At 44.3% G+C, this 18,603-nt stretch overlaps 1 protein-coding gene across 4 annotated transcripts in view; it reads left to right on the plus strand.

Annotated features, from left to right (window-relative positions):
- Positions 1–18,603, plus strand: part of Tbc1d9 (TBC1 domain family member 9) — a 105,105-nt gene that overhangs the window by 52,795 nt on the left and 33,707 nt on the right. For 3 of the 4 annotated variants that reach the window (XM_040734857.1, XM_040734856.1, XM_040734855.1), the window contains 3 exons: positions 13,008–13,236; positions 13,644–13,905; positions 16,302–16,509. In XM_040734857.1, coding sequence (XP_040590791.1) covers positions 13,008–13,236; positions 13,644–13,905; positions 16,302–16,509 — 699 coding nt within the window. Of the gene's footprint in view, positions 1–9,059; positions 9,175–13,007; positions 13,237–13,643; positions 13,906–16,301; positions 16,510–18,603 lie in introns of those variants that run through there. The other variant, XM_040734858.1, reaches the window with a different exon arrangement.

Consider the following 18,603-nt stretch of genomic DNA (forward strand, 5'->3'; position numbering starts at 1 on the left):
GATTCAAAAAATAAACATTTATCAATGTATATAATTGTATCATTATTTTTATATATATTCTAATTTTTTAAAAATTTAGTTATTTAGGTCTGGAGAGATGACTCAGCCATTAAACGCTAGGCTCACAACCAAAAATAAAAACTTAGTTATTTGTATGTATAAGTGTTCTGTGTACAAGTGTGTATGTGCACCATGTGTGTGCCTGGTGCCCTCCAAGGTCAGAAAATGACACCAGGGCTCCTGGAACTGGATTTATGAATATCTGGGAGCTCCTGTGCAGGTGCTAAGAACCAAATCCCGTTCTCCTGCAAGATCAATCAGTGCTCTTAACCCCTGAGCCATCTCCCCAGCCCCACACAGTCTAGTTTAATGGGGTTTATTGTACCCTTGATGGCTGTGACTTTCAACCTGTGAGGGAAGTGAGTTCAGTTTGTACCTCTTTAGTCTCCTTTACTCTGGAACATTTCCATGGCCATGCCTTATGTCTTATGACATTGATGTTGTTAAATTGTTCCCTTCCAATTTTTGTTTGTTTGTTTTAAATTAGAAACAAGCTTGCTCCACATGTCAATGTCAGCTCCCTCTCCCTCCCCTCCTCCCCTGCCACCCACCAACTCCCCCAAACTTCCACCCAGTCCCCACTCTGCTCCCCGGGGAGGGTGAGGCTCTCCATGAGGCATCTCCAAAGTCTGTCATTTCATCAGGGGCAGAGCCTAGGCCCTCCCCCGTGTGTCCAGGCTGTGAGAGCATCCCTCCATGTGGAATGGGCTCCCAAAGTCCATTCATATGCCAGGGATAAATACTGATCTACCACCTGAGGCCCCATAGATTGCCGAGGCCTCCTTCCTCCCCAAATTTAGGGGCTCTGGATTAGTCCCATGCTGGATTCTCAGTCATCAGTCTGGGGTCCATGAGCTCCCCCTTGCTCAGGTCAGCTGCTTCTGTGGGTTTCACCTGACTGACCTTGACACCTTTGCTCATCACTCCTCCCTCTCTGCAACTAGGTTCCAGGAGTTCAGTTCAGTGTTTAGCTGTGGGTGTCTACCTCTACTTCTATCATCCACTGGATGAAGGCTCTAGGATAGCATATAAGGTAGTCATAAATCTCATTATTGGGGAAGGGCATTTAAGGTAGCCTCTCCACTATTGCTTAGTTTGCCAGTTGTGTCATCCTTGTAGATCTCCGGAAATCTCACTAGTGCCAGATCTCCCCTCAAACCTATAATGCCTCCCTCTATTATGGTATCTCTCATCCTACTCTGTATTCTTCCCCCCACTCAACCTTCCTGCTCCCCCATGGCCTCCTCTTCCCTCCTCTTCTCCCCCTCTTTCTCCCTGATTCGTCTCCCCTCCTCCCATGCCCCCAATCCTCTCATGAGATCCTGTCCCATTCCCCTTCTCCGGGGTAACATACATATCTCTCTTAGGGTCTTCCCTGTTTGCCATATTCTCTGGAGGTAGGATTGTAGGCTTGCAATATCCTGCTCCATGTCTAAAACCCATATGTGAGTGAGTACATAACATATTTGTCTTTTTGTGACTGGGTTACCTCACTCAGGATGGCTTCTTCTAGCTATCCATTTGCCTACAAATTTCAAGATTCCATTGGTTTTTTTCCACTGAGTAGTACTTCATTGTGTAAATGTGCCACTTCAGTTGAGGGGCATCTAGGTTGCTTCCAGGTTCTGGCTATTATAAATAATGCTGCTATGAACATAGTGGAACAGACATCCTTGTTTTAAGAAGTGTATCTTTTGGGTATATGCTTAAGAGTGGAATTGCCCTCCATTTGATTATTTCCTGGCGTCTACTTCTCCAGGGTGAGTTTACTTCTTTTTGTTCTAGAACTTTCCGCTGTGCTGTTAATTCTCTAGTGTGACTATTCTCCAGTTTATTCTTGTGAGCACTTAGTGCTATGAACTTTCCTCATAGCACTGCTTTCAAAGTATCCCATAAGTTTGGATATGTGGTGTCTTCATTCTCATTGATTCTAGGAAGTCTTTAATTTCTTTATTTCTTCCTTGACCCAGGAATGGTGCAATTGTGTGTTGCTCGGTTTCCATGAGTGTGTAGGATTTCTGCAATTTGTGTTGTTGTTGAATTCTAACTTTAAAGCATGGTGGTCTGATAAGATACAGGGGGTTATTCCAATTTTTTTTGTATCTGTTGAGGTTTGTTATGTTACCAAGTATGTGGTTGATTTTAGAGAAAATCCCATGTGGTGCTTAGAAGAAGGTATATTCTTTTGTGTTTGAATAGAATGTTCTATAGATGTCTGTTAATCCCAATTGGGTCATAACTTCTGTTAGTTCCTTTGTTTCTTGGTTAAGTTTCTGTCTGGTATTCCTATCTAGTGGTGATACTGAGGTGTTGAAGTCTCCCACTACAAGTGTGGGAGGTCTTATGTGTGCTTTGAGTTTTAGTAATGTTTCTTTTATGAATGTAGATGCCTTTGTATTTGGGGCATAGATGTTCAGAATTGGAACTTCATCTTGGTGGATTTCTCCTGAGATGAGTATGAAATGCCTCCTTCATCTCTTTTGATTGATTTTAGTTTGAAGTCTAATTTGTTAGCTAGTAAGATAGCTACACCAGCCTGTCTCTTGGGTCCATTTGATTGGAAAATCTTATCCCAACCCTTTACTCTGAGGTAATGTCTGTCTTTGAAGTTGAGATATGTTTCTTGTATGCAGCAGAAGGATGGATTCTGTCTTCATATTCATTCTGTTAGCCTGCATCTTTTTATAGGTAAATTAAGACCATTAATATTGAGGGAAATTAAGGACCATTGAGTGTTAATTCTTGTTTGTTTTTGATTTGGTGGTGGTGGTGGTATTGTTTGTGGATTTACTTAACTTTTTCTTTTTGCTTTTGGTAAAGTGAGATTATCTATTGCCTATAATTTTGTGAGTGTACTTAACTTCCTTGGGTTGGAGTTTTCCTTCCAGAACTTTCTGTAGGGCTGGGTTAGTGGATATGTATTGTTTAAATCTGGTTTTGTCATTGAATATCTTGTTTTCTCCCTCTATAGTGATTGAAAGCTTTGCTGGGTATAGTAGTCTGGGCTGACATCCGTGGTCTCTTAGTGTTTGTAGATTATCTATCCAGGACCTTCTGGCTTTCAGAGTTTCCATGGAGAAGTCAGGTGTGATTCTGATAGGTCTGCCTTTATATGTTACTTGGCCATTTTCCTTTGCTGCTCTTAATATTCTTTCTTTATTCTATATGTTTGGTGTTTTAATTATTATGTGCCAAGGGGACTTTTTTGTGGCCCACTCTGTTTGGTGTTCTGTAGGCTTCTAGTGCTTTAATTGGTATGTCTTTCTTTCAGTTGGGAAAGTTTTCTTCTTTGATTTTGTTGTACCTTTGAGTTGGGTTTCTTCACCTTCTTCTATACCTATTATTCTTAGGTTTGGCCTTTTCACAGTGTCCCATAGTTCCTGAATATTTTGTGTTATGGATTTGTTGACTTAAGATTTTCTTTGGTAGATGACTCTGTTTCTACTAGTGTATCTTCAGTGTCTGAGATTCTGTCTTCCATCTCTTATATTCTGTTGGTTATGCTTGCATCTGTAGTTCCTGATTATTTACCCACCTTTTCTAATTCAAGCATTCCTTCAGACTGTGTTTTTTTACATTGTCTCTATTTCAGCTTTCAAACCTTGCACTGTTTGAATTGTTTCTTGCAGTTTTTTATTTGTCTTTTCTTCTATTTCTTTAAAGGATTTTCTCATTTCCTCTTTTAGGGTCTCTATCATCTTCATGAAGCTGTTTTTATGGTCATTCTCTTCTGCCTCATCTGTGTTGGGATGTTCAGGTCTTGCTGGTGTAGAGTCCCTAGGCTCTGGTGGCGTCATATTGGTTTTTCTGTTGTTGAATGTGTTCTGATATTGTTGTCTTCCCAACCCTTTCTCCCATGGATACAGGTGGGGTCTCTTCTTATCCTGGTGGATACAGGTCCAAGGTTCTCTTCCAGGGGGTGCAAGCAGATCCAATACTCTGATGAGTCTATCGGTGTGTGCAGGAGGGTCTGAAGCACTCCCTCTCCCAGTAGGTGGGAGCTGGATTAGGGCAGTTAAGTCAACAGACTCCTTTTGCTTGGTGAGCTGGGGGCCAGTCGACCTGCCTGCAGTCCCCTGGCCAGGAGATCCCTGGGTGGGCAAGTGGAAAGAAGTCAGGCCTGAGGCGGGGTCAGAGGTCACCTCTGCCCTGAGTGGGGGCAGGAGTGGCCAGCAGTCTCAGCAAGATTGCAGCTGCTTGGTCTCCTGGGGGCAAGTCAACCTGCCTGCAGTCCCCAGGCCAGGAGATCGCCCTTCTGGTTTTTATAAAAGGATGTTTCATTTGAGGTTCTGTCAGATGTCTCTCTCTGATTGGATTCAAGTTTTGCCTTCCTGGAATGGAGTGCTACATAAGTTATCTGTGTCCTCTTGGGCTATTGTTTCCTGAGGCACGTGAAATTCATCTGCCACCTGCTGGTGTCATGAGTCCATTCAAAGTGTTATCCATTTTTCCACTATCGAATTCATACTTTTATGTTTGCAAATAATGATATGTCTATAGGAAAATATTTTAAATCACCAATACCCCATTTTTTGTCCAAGTTTCCCTGTTGGTATGGTATCCATTAATGTTTTTTAAAAATCTGAATAGTTCTTCAGTGTGAAAGTTTGCTGTTGGACCGCCAAACTTTGGGATTCCAGGTGGACGCCCCACAGACTCAGACTCCAGACCAGAAGATGCAACAAGCAAGAGGATTTTATTCCGCATTTGCACATATGGTCTCCTAAGCCAGGGGAGGCAGAGAAGCCCCGAGACGCTATTACAAGCTCCTTTTAAAGGCAAAAACACAAGATTATCAAGGGGTCACATACGGCGCTTTTCTGAGGAAATTTCAGGCTGGAAGGGTTCAGGGAAGTGGGGGCCATCCATCCTTCTGGAAAAACCACAAGCTATTCTGTCTGTTCTATCTCAAGGGCCATCTGGGTGCCTGTGGGGTGGAACAGACTTTACTACCTAAAACTGCTGCTTCAAGTTTAGATCAGGCAAGGGACAGATCTTACCTCCTTAGCTTGTATTTGAGTGGGGGTCTTTCATTTGCAAATGATGTTTTTTATTAAATTTGAAGTTGACAGTTATTAGTTTAACTACAGACTTTATTTCAATGTTATCATTTTGAAAATTCCTCGTCTTTTTTTCATTTCACAATCCAATCCCGAATCATAGACTTCCTTATTTTTTTACATCTCTTTGTTTGGTGTGTGTTGCAATTAGTTCAATCACTACCTGTGCTTTGCTATTTAGGTGTCATCCAACATTTTTGCAACTATAAATTCTGCTACATTTAGAATTTCATGCATCCCTGCTTGCCCGTGATTGAGACTGTGCCTTTGGGGTGAACTTGCAGTGGAATAGCCAGACTGAAGACTATTCTCAGTTCCCCCCAGGATGCTGTGCTGTTTTATACTCCCACCGGCATGTGTGCCAACACCTCCTTCCCCGCAGCATCTCCAGTAGATTCTTCATCTTTCCAACTTCTGCCAACTTCATGGCAAGGGAGACCACTGGTGCTTGACTTGTATTTGTATGAGAACTTGGGCAGCATTTCCTATGTCTAAGATAAACATTCTGAGTCTGTTTATACACTGCTGTGTGTAGCTTTTATCTTTTATAGGATGGGGGGGTCTTGTTTTTCTTGAATTTTTTTTTGCATGTGTGTGAAGATCAGAGGACAATCTGCGGTGCCATTCCTCAAGGGCTGTCTGCCTCTTCTTTTGTTTATTAAAGACAGACTCTCTCTCTGGGCTGGGACTTGCAAGTACACTAAGCTGTCTGGCCTGAGCCCTGGGATCCACCTGTCTGCCTCTGTCTCCACAGTGCTGGAATGCTCTGCCATGCCCAGCTTTGGTTTAGTGGGTTCTAAGGATTGAATTTAGGCCCTCGTTCCTGCAAGGCAAGTGTTTTATGGACTGAGCTGTGTTCCCAGCCCCTCCCCCTTTTCTTTAATTTCAAAAAAAATTATTTGTCTAGAAAGACCGTTTGCCTTTTGTTGGAGATTCGCCTGTGTTGTAGCCATCTCTCCTGGGTGTTGTTTGTCACTGGACTTTGCTCATGACAATTTTTGCCACACAGAGTTGTAAGGTGACTTTGTATGGGGGGGGGCGCTCAGAATGGCCACTTCTTTCTGTTTTAACAACTGGGGTTTTGACACGGTTGCAAAACCTTCTTTAGATCCAAAACGAGAGGAATTCTAGTGAATGGTCTGGTGGAATGCTGCTGGAAAATCCAGTAGGACGGCCAGTGTTCTTTCCTCTCTCTACCTTGTGTTTCCTCAAGTACATGATAACTGAAACAGTAACGCTGATAACAAATGGAAGTCCACTGCCCTTTAGGATCTGATGTGGTTGAAGTAGGGAGCTGAGTTTGAAGTGGGCCATATACAACTCAAAATAAACTGTAGAAAAAGCTCATCCAGTAACTCCAGTCTTATTTCTTACGCCCAGCTTTCCCACAGAGGGCCAGATACAGACAACTTTCCGGTGTGTGTGTGTGTGTGTGTGTGTGTGTGTGTGTGTGTGTGTGTGTGTGTTGGAAGCCTTTATTACAGAGGTAGCAGTTAGTATTCTAGGTATCAACTCCAGAATATTTGTCACCATGAATTTGGCTGTGTATAGAATATATACTGGGTGTTTTGTATTCTTGAATTGGCCCCAGAGAAAGGACAATCCTTCTCACCAAGGGGTGAGAGCTGCAGCCTCTGGATCTCACAGTTCATAGCTTTAGTTTTTCCCTTTGATACAGCGCTGAGAAGCACCAGTGTTGGAAGGGAGAGACGTGAGGCACCTGCTTTTCTCAAGTTCCTACCCACCTTCCCCGCTCTGAGAGACACAGGCCCTATTGTCAGACAGTTGTTAAATGTGCCTGTGGCCATAAAAACTAGAAGCCTTGTGGCCTAAGAGAGGACCTTGGGAGAACTTTTAGAAGAAGGAACTTTTGGAGACATTTTAAGAAGATCTTCAGAGAACTTTTAAGGAGAACTTTTAAAGAGAACATTAACAGAGCTTTTAGAGAGAGAACCTTTGAAGAGAGCTTTCAGAGAGAAATCTTGAAGAGAACCTTTGAGAGAGACCTTTCTGGGAATAAAGAGCCACAAGAGGGACACTGTGTGAGCCGGTTTATTTCCCTGTCACCCTCAGACTCCTAGGAAAACCCTACCCACCTGCTGTCTCACCCCTAGCCTGGACCCTAGGAGAGCACCAAGGCTGGGACTTGAACGCTCTCGTTTGTGTGTGTGTGTGTGTGTGTGTGTGTGTGTGTGTGTGTGTGTGTTTGTGTGTGTGTGTGTAAAGTAACTGAGGGCTGTGTAGTGAAACTCAGACTCTATGTATGATGCATGCACGACAATATGGAGATGTATGACGCGTGCATGAGAATATGGAGATTAGGAGAGCTCCTCGTTGTTTCCTGTATGAGGTGCTGGAGGAAAGAGGGCAGCCAGCCCAGTGGGAAAGACACACAGACGTGTGACTACGCAGGTAACCAGGGGCCACCTCACAGTCCTGCCTCTGATGCTGCCAGAGGGAAAAAAATCACAGCTTCCTTGGAAGAACAAATTATGTCAAATAGTTTTTCTTCTCACTGCATTAAATGCATCAGGTTTATTTCCCCTGAAAGCATTTAGGAAGAGGGTATTCCCATTAATGCAATAATGTGTGAAAGAATGTCATTCAAGTGCAAATGAATGGTTTGTTGGTTCACAGATTGTCCAATAACTAGCAGGCTTATTTGCTATGAGATCTAACTAACTTTTATACATTATAAATGTAATAAACACCTCTACGGGCAACAGGATTCAAGTGCCATGCATAGCATTTTGTATACTTATTTCTTGGTGTCTCAACATGTTGATCATAATGGTCCTATTCTGTGCCCTTGTGCTGCCTTGACTAGTAATTACTATGTTTACATAATTATAATTATTTTTGTTTGTTTTTTGAGACAAGGTTTCTCTGTGTATGCTTGGCTGTCCTGGAACTCACTCTGTAAACCAGGCTGGTCTCAGACTTACAGAGATCCGCCTGCCTCTGCCTCCCAAGTGCTGGGATTAAAGGTGTAAGTCACCATCGCTGGGCTAATTATAGTAGTTTTAATAAGACTATAACTCTCAATAATTGACTTTACTTTCTTGTCTTTCCAGAAGTTACCTTTGCTTCTAAATTGGCAGGGGATAGGCAGACACAAAAGCAAATAGAGCTACCACATAACTCTTGCCACAAATTATATTTCGCCAATCTCCTTCGGGATAGAGATTAATAGATGAAGTGATTAAAACATTTTAATGAACCAAAATGTTTTAACGGACCTTGAGCACAGCTTGTTATACCACAGCCTCCTGGACTTACTTCCACTCTTGCAAATCTTAAAGGCTTGCTTGTTTTATTACTTTAACTAGGGGTATGTGCTTGTGTCGGTGTGGGTTATATGCACGGTAGCACAGGTGTCAGCAGAGCTGGTGCCCCAGGCGGCTATGAGCCACCTGATGTGTGTGCTGGGAACAAAACTTGGGTCCTCTAGAAGAACAAGCAGCACTCGCTCTTGGTCATTTCTTCACCCTATTGTTAAAATGGCTTTCAAGTTTAATGTCTTCATGCTTTAATTTATATCTTCAATTATAAAGCTAACATTTTCTTGTGTTTACCCAGTTTGGGTTTGTTTGTTTGTTTGGCTGGTTGTTTGTTTTGTTTTTTTGTGTATATTTACTTTGGTTTTTTTTCGGGGGGAAGCAGGGTCTCACTATGTAGTCCTGATGTGTCTGGGACTTATTATGTAGACTAAGCTGGTCTTGAACTCATCAGGATCTCTCTGCCTCTGTGCCTCCCAAGTACTGAGATTAAAGCATGCCTAGCCTCTGGTTTACTATGTTAGTTTTACTCCTTTAGTACACCTTTACATGTTTAAATTTACATTAGGCACCCAATTGTTAGATATATTGAATTCCTGACATTAGGAAGTGCTGTTGCCTAGAACCAGAGTGATTTGTTTTAGAATAAGTAGAACCCGTAGAACTTAGAGGAAAGAAACACTCCATCCCTGTGTCCAGTCCACCTGGCCTTCTGGCTGAACATTCGCAGAAAAGACAAGGAAAGCCTGGGCGTTCTAGATTGTCTTTTCTTAAAGGTGAGAAAGCTGGAAGAGTGAACTATTGACTGGTCTATTGACGGATGTACATTATGCCCCAGAGTATCTCCAACTGTCTGTTCTTAGTTTCATACTTTCATAAATCTATTCATACTTACAAACATTTTGAAGTTTAATGAACCTTCTAGACGTTGGTATTTATCATAGTGTTTTGTACCGAAATATACAGGGCCTTACATGTGGTCTGCTGTGTAATACAGGGCCTTACACATGGTCTGCTGTGTAATCCAGGACCTCACATGTGATCTGCTGTGTAATATCACTAGTTTTAATGTTCTCTAAGTTCTGACTTTGGTAAGAGATATACCACAGTGGTTCAGAACAACAGACATAAGCCCACCTAAGGTTTCCAGGCTGATTCCAGACCTCTGGAGTTGCCTAGGAAACACTGATGTTGCTTCCTGTTTACTGGGTTTTCCATCTCATAATTGTATGTACTTTCTCATTCATTTCTTCTTTCTTTATTTCTCTTTTCTTTTTTCTTTCTTCCTTCCTTCCTTTCTTTCTTTCTTTCTTTCTTTCTTTTTTTTTAGAAACAATCTCACTCAGTAGCCCAGGTTGACCCGGAAGTTACTATATAGCACAAACTAGCCTCGTCAAGATCCTTCTGAACTCTTCCCACCCAGTGATCCAGTGCCCTCACACCACCTCTGGCTGTCTGACATTCCTCATGTATCTCTACTGAAGCCTGTTCATGCCTAGAATAACCTAAGGCTCAACACTTTGGCCTCCATGGACCTCAACATTTCTGTTTTCTCTGAGGATTTGTAGCAGAACTAATTAGAGGAAAACAATCTTATCTTAGATATTCTCCCAGGAAAGAGTGTTACTGTTTCTGATGCCAACCATACTGCTACCCTGGGTGATGATGGACCGAGTCCACACTGGAAACTTACTTTCCTAAACATAGCTCACTGTGAAACAATGTAGACTTCACAATCCACAATTGAGATCACACAACAAAAAAGCAAAATATGGCTCCTTAAGAAATATTCTCATTTGAAAGCACAACATATTCTCTTCTAAGAATATTGCAGTAGATACCTTTTAGATGTTAGGTACTATAAATGTTCAAGTCACTATTGCTAGTGTTGGAACTCATTTAATGGTTCAGGAAAATATAAACAGACTCCAACGTAAAATGAAAGAGTATAGAATTGAGAACATTTACATGGAATTTTGTGTTGCTTAGTCTCACAGGCAGGAAAGGGTGACTATGGGGTGAGGGAATGGTCAGGGAGAAATCTTATGATGTGGATCCAGCACAGGCTTTGGTAGCAAAGTTGCTGGCAAGTCTCTGTTTCAGAACACGGCTGTACAAAACCCGAGTGGGGTGAGAATCTTAACAGGAAGTCACTTCTACAATTCTGCCTTGTGCTGAGGGTCTAGAGGTGTCTCTGAAGGTAGTCTAGATTGAAGATGAGCTAAGGGGTTGTGTTCACAGAGGGATTCTACTGTTTGCTCTTAGCTATGTGTCCAAGATGCTCAGTCACATGAATGGTGATGAGGATTTTTGGAAGACTGAGGTCATCCCTTCTGCCACCATTCCTCATTGCCACCACTGCAGGCCACAGGGGAGAAGGTGTGGCAATGGACACAAAATTCAAGAAGCAATTTCAATATATGATGCAGCGAACCACCAGTGCTTTGTGTGAGGGAAGGAATCCTAGCTAGATGGTTCACAGGGAGGGGGAATTAACTAAACCAGGGCTTGCGGGTGGGTGATGTGACTAAAACAGTTACAGAATGACAGGACCAGAAACAAGAAGGTGAGAGAGTTATAGATGACACTGTAGGCCCAGAGGGTACCTTGGGCTGGCTAGGGTAGAGTTCTCCTGGGAATCTGTTCTGATACTGTACAAGGAAGGAAAATGTTACAGTGTTGATTGGATTCAAAATGAACATGACCTAACATTTTTGGTGGAACAAAAGTGGTGAACTACTTAGGCTATTGGTAGTTAAGAGCGATGTAGCCAAAAGTGTTTTTTTAAGTAGTCTTACTTGTTTTTTTATGCAAGTATGTCCTGTGTATCACATAAGTGCCTGGCGCCTGTGGAGGTCAGAAGGGGGAGCTGGATCCCCTAGAACTTGTGTTGTGGACAGTTGTGAACCACCATGGGGTTGCTGGGAATTGAACTGCAGCTCCAGTTTCCAAAATCAGGTGTGTGTGTGTGTGTGTGTGTGTGTGTGTGTGTGTGTGTGTGTGTGTGTTGGGTACATGTGCATGGATGCACACATGTGTGGAGGCCAGAGGGCAATGTTAGGGTAGTCTCCTCAATTGTTCTGCACCTTACTTTCTGAAACAGTATCTTTCACAGAATCTGGAAATCTCTAATTCAGCCAGACAGGTTGACCCCAAAGTACCCGGGTTCTTCCTGTCTCGACATTACCAAAGCTTGCATTAGAGGAATGGGCCTCCACAGCTGATTTCCATATGGCTCTGGGCAGTCACATTCAGGTCCTCATGCTTGCGTGGTGACCACTTTACTAACTGATCCAGATAGCTATCCAGCCCCGCAAAATGTAAGAGTATGTTTATGGGTAATATTAAGGCTATACTGGAAGAGTGAGAGCCCAGTACCTGAAGGCTGAGAACTAGAGGCATGATGATCCATTAGAAGGTCTTATCCCAAGGATGCTGAAGGGATCAGTCATGTGTAGAAAGCCCCCAGAGTTTTCACAAGTTCACATAGATTCAGGTGACATTCTGGGCTGGGGATCCACAGCTGCTGTGCTCTGAAGCTTGGACTTTTCCAGTGGGAATGAGATCAGAGAAGATGAAGATGACGTAGGGGCAGATTTGGTGATTACAAAGTCAATCGTGGAATTCGAGGGAGCCTTCTCTTTTAAAATATATTTTATTTTTTGTGTGTGTGCATGTGTGTGTGTGTGTGCATGCTCACACATATGTGTGTGTTACCATGTATGCCATAGTGCCCATGTGACAGTTTAAGAGGACAACTTGTGGGAGTCTGTCCCTCCTTCCACCATATGGGTCCTGGGGATTAAACTCAGGTCATCAGACTTGGCAGCAAGTGCCTTTATCCACTGAGGCATCTCTCCAGCCCAAGGTAGCTTCTTCTCTAAAGAGATGCACAAAAACAGTCCTCAGGGAATCAAAGAGTATTTGGCTAGCAAAGCCTTCTCAGATTACCAGAATGATCCACAGCAGTGTTAGATTAGACCAGTCACTTGCTGTACAAATATTTTATCTCCTGTCCAGCTGTCAAAGAATCGTGCATCTAACTGACTTCCCTTCTTGCTTTCATTTGTTTTCAGCTCAGATGACTCCTGAGGTGTGGGGTCTTTGGTCAGAAGCCCTTTAGTGACATACAGCTAGTCCTTCCTCCCTGGGCCCTCTATGGTGTTTTGTTGTTTTGAAAGGAAGAAACTGACCTTCATGATGACCCTGTCACGATGCACTTAGTAAAAATTAATCCATCAAGGTGCTCATATTTCCTTGTTTTCAGATAAAACCGTTTCATTTCTAGTGAACGTAAGGAACTAACAAACACCAACGGATGTGTAATAAAATCCTCTGATAGTCTTTTAGTGCACAAAATGCCGCTCGTTAATTGGCTAAGCACGAAGGCTCTTGAGAAGCTGAAACAGAAGGATCACAGTGAATCCGAGGCCAGCCTGGGCTGCATAATGAGTTCCAGGCCAACCTGGAGTTAACCAGAAGCTTAGAATTTGATGGGTTTCCTCAAAAGGGAATTAATCATTAAAACAAATATGGTCCCAGAAAGTGTTTTACTCTAATCTCTCCAGCTGCAGACATAATTCCATCTGTAGGCTTTATCCCCTATCAGGGCATCATTGCAGAATACAACAAAATCAACGATATTAAAGAAGACGACGACACGGAGAAGTTTAAAGAGGCCATTGTGAAGTTCCACAGGCTGTTTGGGATGCCCGAAGAAGAGAAACTTGTCAACTATTACTCTTGCAGCTACTGGAAGGGGAAGGTCCCCCGGCAGGGCTGGATGTACCTCAGCATCAACCACCTGTGCTTTTCCTCCTTCCTGATGGGGAGGGAAGGTGAGTGAGGGTTGTGGGTTTCAGTGGGAGCCTTGGAAAGCCCACGGAGGCTTTGCAAGGACTCACAAACCAGATCAGAGTACCAAAAACATGTGCGTAGAGGTGAGTCCAGATCTTTTTCCAACTGTTTAATGAGTGACTTCTATTATTTTCATTTCAATGATGCAAACAAATTATTCATTGAGTTCTAATGGTTCATTAAAGGTATAGTTGATTTAGTAGACATGACTTCAGTCCGTAATCTGATCCCAGAGTTTATGTAATACAAGTTATAACTAACATATGGGGCAATAAAGATAGGGCTGGGAGCTTAAAGGAGTTGGAGAGTTGGGAGCAGGGCTGTGAGGTTACTCCATCTGGAAAGACACTACAGTAAGTGTTGACCCGACCTTGTTGCCTGTGCTCAGCCAAGCTGGTGATCCGGTGGGTGGACATCACTCAACTGGAGAAGAATGCCACGCTGCTTCTGCCAGATGTGATCAAAGTGAGCACACGATCCAGTGAGCACTTCTTCTCCGTGTTCCTCAACATCAACGAGACATTCAAGCTGATGGAACAGCTTGCCAACATAGCCATGAGGCAGCTCTTGGACAACGAAGGATTTGAACAAGACAGGTCTCTGCCGAAACTCAAGAAGAAATCTCCCAAAAAAGTGTCTGCTCTGAAACGGTGGGTGAGAGAAACTGTAGAGCTCAGGGATGGAAACCCTTTCCACTCATGCAGGCGCTGAGTCCTGATGAGCCTCCCGCTTGTGGGCGCTTTCCTGGGTGTAGGCGCAATGGGGAAGACTGCCTGAGCCACCCCAGTCGGTGAGAGAGACAGGCAATGGGCCCACGACGACAGCATGTGACCTCTCAGTGAAGCTTTCTTTGCTTACATAGAGGTGTGCATTTTGTGCAGACGGACAGACACGTGGAGGAAGCCCTAGAGAGAAACACCACGAGCAGGGGGTCAGAGGCCGGGGCATGGGATGAGAAGCTGCAGGGGACCCTGGAAAGTTGGGTGTGGATGTTGAAAGGATTGACTCAAAACCCCCAAGACCAAATCTCAGCACAAAGGAGATGTATTTGCCCCAGAAGGACAAAGGGCAGGGGTAAGGGACAAAGACAGAAGACAGAGGATGAGGGAGAAGAGGAAGGGGTATTTGTCTGGAGCTGGGGTCGGGGGAGGGGAGGGGACAAAGGACTACCTCTGGGTAGAGAGGAGACAGACATGGCGCATAGGAAAATGCAGTTTATAAACCCTGTGTTAGGATGAGGTGTTTAATTTTGATTGGGCATTCTAACTGAGGTATCCACAGGGGGGATTTTGATTGCTGGGCTTCGATGCCTTGATAGCTGGACCTTGGTGGTCAGCCTCGGGAATGAGTCTGGCATAAGAAAGTGTCCAAAAAGGGACTACGCCTTGGTAGCCAGCTTGAGGAATGGACTCTAACAGTTTTTAGCAAGGCAGAGGAAATGGGGGAATGTCAGGGCCTACCAGAGACATGTTGCCATGCACAGACTGACTAGAGTTCCTTAAGATCAGTCAAGGAAGAGTGACCAGGACACATGAGAGGTCAGTTCTGATTACGTTGCATGGAGTGGCCTACAGGACAGCAGGATGGAGGTCGTTGCTGTAAGGGACCTGAGGCTGAGGAGTTGGGAGCCTGAAAGGAGGTGTTTAGGATGTCTCTGGGGTTTCATGTGGGATTTGACATCCTAGGGAACAACAGATTTAATTACCTTAATAAATTATACACCTGGTAAAAAGTCACAGGCAATTGACAGAGGAAGAATCAAAGGCAACTCACAGAGAAGGGACGGGTTTGTTTTTTGTTTTTTTAGTTTGGAAAGCATTTGATGCTGAGTGACTTTTTCTACAGAGACAGGAACAAATGCCTCTTCTTCCCAGATGTGACACCAGTGACAGACCAGAGAAATGATTCACCCAAACCTAGCTTAGCGAACCAGTTAATTTATTGGGGTTACTCACAGGAGCCCGAGTTTGTTGCTGAGAAACCCACCTTGGCATGGGCATCCATCCACTCCTGAGTGTGGTGCAGGCCACTCAGCCTGATGGAGAGCCTTCTCCCAGAAGTTGTTAACTGCCCCTAAAGCCCTGGGAGGGGCCCGGTGAACGTGTGTCTCTGGAGATTGCTAGGCCTGGGAAGTCTCATTTACTTCCTGGGTAAGACTTAGGAGTCTCCCTCCAGGAAGGGGCGTTGCCATTCAGGAGAAAGTGCCCACCAAGAGAACAGACTGGATGCAAGGATCTGTTGGGATTACTTTGATCCCGGAATGAAGCCTAAGGATAAAGCGTAAGAAAGCAGCCTTCAGATGAGATCTGCAGGACTGAGAAGGCACTGATGTGTGCAGCTCCCGAGCAGATCAGGACTGAGGTGATTTTACAGGCAGCAGAGAGAGGTGGGGGACTCTTGTACACATACCCTCCTCACTATGGGAAGCCAGTCCAAGGGCAGGCTAGACCCGTGCCAGCCGCGCAGTGGGCCGGGAGCCTGAGTGGAGAGTTCTGGACGGGGAAAGCGTGTCAGCAGAGCATTTCTGGGCTCAGCAGAGGCCTCGGGTGACATCTGGAGCCTTTGTCTCTACAACTGATCCAGGGTCTCTTCACACCGTCCTGTATGTAGTTCAGGGTGGAGGCTGACACCCCGCAGACTCTCCTCACTGTCCGTGCTTTCATTCGGTCTTTCAGGGCTACACAGACAAACCACGTCTCGAAAAAAAAAAGTCAATTTCCAAAAATGCCTCCGGATAACAAAGTCTAATGGCCTCTTTAGGAATCCTTGAGTTATTTAGAAAGAGAATGAGCTTCCTTTCTCAGTCATACTTTGCCCAAGACTTTTTCCATTTACAGATATTAATTATAGGATGGCTAGCTATAGAAAAATGATGCTGTGCTTTGAGATCACGAGGTTGGAGTCCCAGCAACATACAGCTGAGGGTGGGAGGGGCCAGTCTGCAAAGACTGAGAGGCAAGGGCTGCAGAACCCTACGTGGCCATAGTTAAAAAGCGTTGGCGCATCTTTCTGGGTGACCTGAACTGTCGTCGTCGTTGGTTTGCAGTGATCTGGATGCCAGGGCAAAGAGTGAGCGGTACCGCGCCCTTTTCCGGTTGCCCAAAGATGAAAAGCTAGATGGCCACACAGACTGCACCCTCTGGACTCCGTTTAACAAGAGGCACATTCTGGGTCAGATGTTTGTCTCCACAAATTACATCTGCTTTACCAGCAAGGAGGAAAACCTCTGCAGCCTCATAATTCCACTCCGAGAAGTAAGTGTGTGTGTGTGTGTGTGTGTGTGTGTGTGTTGCATGCAAAAGAGTGTGCTGGTGTGTGCACCGCGTCCACGGGTAGAGGCCAGAAGTCATCAGTTGCTTTCCTCCATCATCTCTGTCTGCTTAGGGCAGGCTCTGTCACTGAGCCAGACACTCACGGTTCAGCTAAGCTGGCTGCCCGTCAGTGGTGAGCTTGTCTCCACCGCTAGTGCTGCAGCTAGGCAGAGGCAGGCATGCCCTGGTTTATGTGGGTTCAGGGGCATTCACACTCCAGTCCAGTACACATTGAGTAATTTTATCCACATCACACCATTGCTCCAGGACTTTTTTCTTTTTCCTCCTCCTCATCCCCTTCCTCCTCCTTCTTCTCCCCGTCCTTCTCCCCCTTCTCTTTCTCCTCCTCCTCCTCCTCCTTGTTTTTTAACATGACATTGTTGGGGTTTCTGCCATCAGTGAGTGCTGATGATGCCTGTGTTGTGAAGTGTGGAGTTAGAAGTCCTATGTTTCCAGTCAGCCAAGCTCTGGTCTTTTAAAGAAGTTAAATTGAGAAGAGCTTTTGGACTCACTGTGGTAAAGGTTCGGTTCCACTCTGCTGAGCTCCTCTCTCTTTTTAAAGTGTTACCTGAGTGATGAAATTTTCCCTGTTTTCCTGTATTTTAAGAGTAATGCATTACTGTCATGGCTAGATCGCAGAAGTGCAGATAAGAAGAAGACAGAGCTTTTCCTGTACATTACTACGTATTTGTCACATAAATTAGACATGAATGTTGGGGAGTTTTTAGTTTGATTTCACCTAACAGTCACTATACTTTAAAGTATTCCCCCAAGTCATTAAATAGCCTTCTATAGTGCAATTTTAATGACTATATTTTCCTCCATTAAATGTATATACATAATGTGCTCACCTATTTATCTATGGCTGTATCCTTTCATTCTTGCTGTTTTTTCCCTGTCACATGTAAAAATCTCCTTAAGTTATAGATTATGAATTCCCCTGAAGCTGAATTGGCCAATCAGAAAGAGCACAAACTATTAAACAGTTAACAGATTCACTTCGCTTTGTAACAGGTTTGGCTAATCGATGTTATAATGTATTTTGAGGCTTGAATGATTTACTGGGGATGAATTCAGAAATGGGGAGATTAACGGGCTTCATAATTTTCTTCCTGCAAATCCACCTCGGCTGATAAGTTTTCACTCAGTTGCTGTGGGATGCTTTTGCTCTTTTCTCTTTTGGGGGGCCCTGCCCCCAGCTCCCACAAGGAGGCTCATTCTTAGTTATGAATGCCCAGCCTTAGCTTGGCTTGTCTCTTACCAGCTTATTTTAAATTATCCCAACTACTTTTTGCCTCTGGGCTTTTTCCTTCCTTCCTTCTATATATTTTACTTTCAGTTTCACCCTGTGGCTGGCTGGCTGGGTGGGTGGCTGGGTGGGTGGGTGGCTGGCTGGCTGGGTGGGTGGCTGAGTGGGTGTGTGGCCCCCAATGTTCTCCTCCCCTTGTTTTCCCATGACTCCTTTTCCTTTTCCTTCTATTTATCCTCTCTGCCTGCCAGCCCCGCCTATCCCCGCTCCTGCCTCGCTATTGGCCATTCAGCTCTTTATTAGACCAATCAGGTATTTTAAACAGGCAAAGTAGCTCAGCTTCCCAGAGTTAAACAAGTGCAGCACAAACAAAAGTCACACGCCTTAAAATAATATTCCCCAACACTTAGTTCTAAGCACCATTTTCAAATTTTTCTTGTGTGGTGTGTGTGTGTGTGTGTGTGTGTGTGTGTGTGTGTGTGTGTGTGTGTGTGTGTGTGTGTGTGTGTGGCTGTGTGATGCAGGAAAGCCACAGCATATGTATGGAGGTCTGAGGACAGCGCTGTGGCAGTGACTCTCTTCCAGCTTTTAATCAGTTCCCGTCTCTGGGCTTACACGGCAAGGCCTTTATCTGCTGATGCTGACCCCTTAGCATGAATTCCTTCATCGGACCCTGCCTGGACACGATGTAGCAGTTGCCCAGAGCAGCAAGGGAAATTTGCTTTGGGATCAAGAATGGGCATAGTTATCCAGTGTGCAGTTGAAACGTAACAGACTGTAGGAAACTA

Source organism: Mesocricetus auratus, unplaced genomic scaffold (genome assembly GCF_017639785.1).
Source record: "Mesocricetus auratus isolate SY011 unplaced genomic scaffold, BCM_Maur_2.0 Super-Scaffold_100041, whole genome shotgun sequence".
Lineage (NCBI taxonomy): Eukaryota > Metazoa > Chordata > Mammalia > Rodentia > Cricetidae > Mesocricetus > Mesocricetus auratus.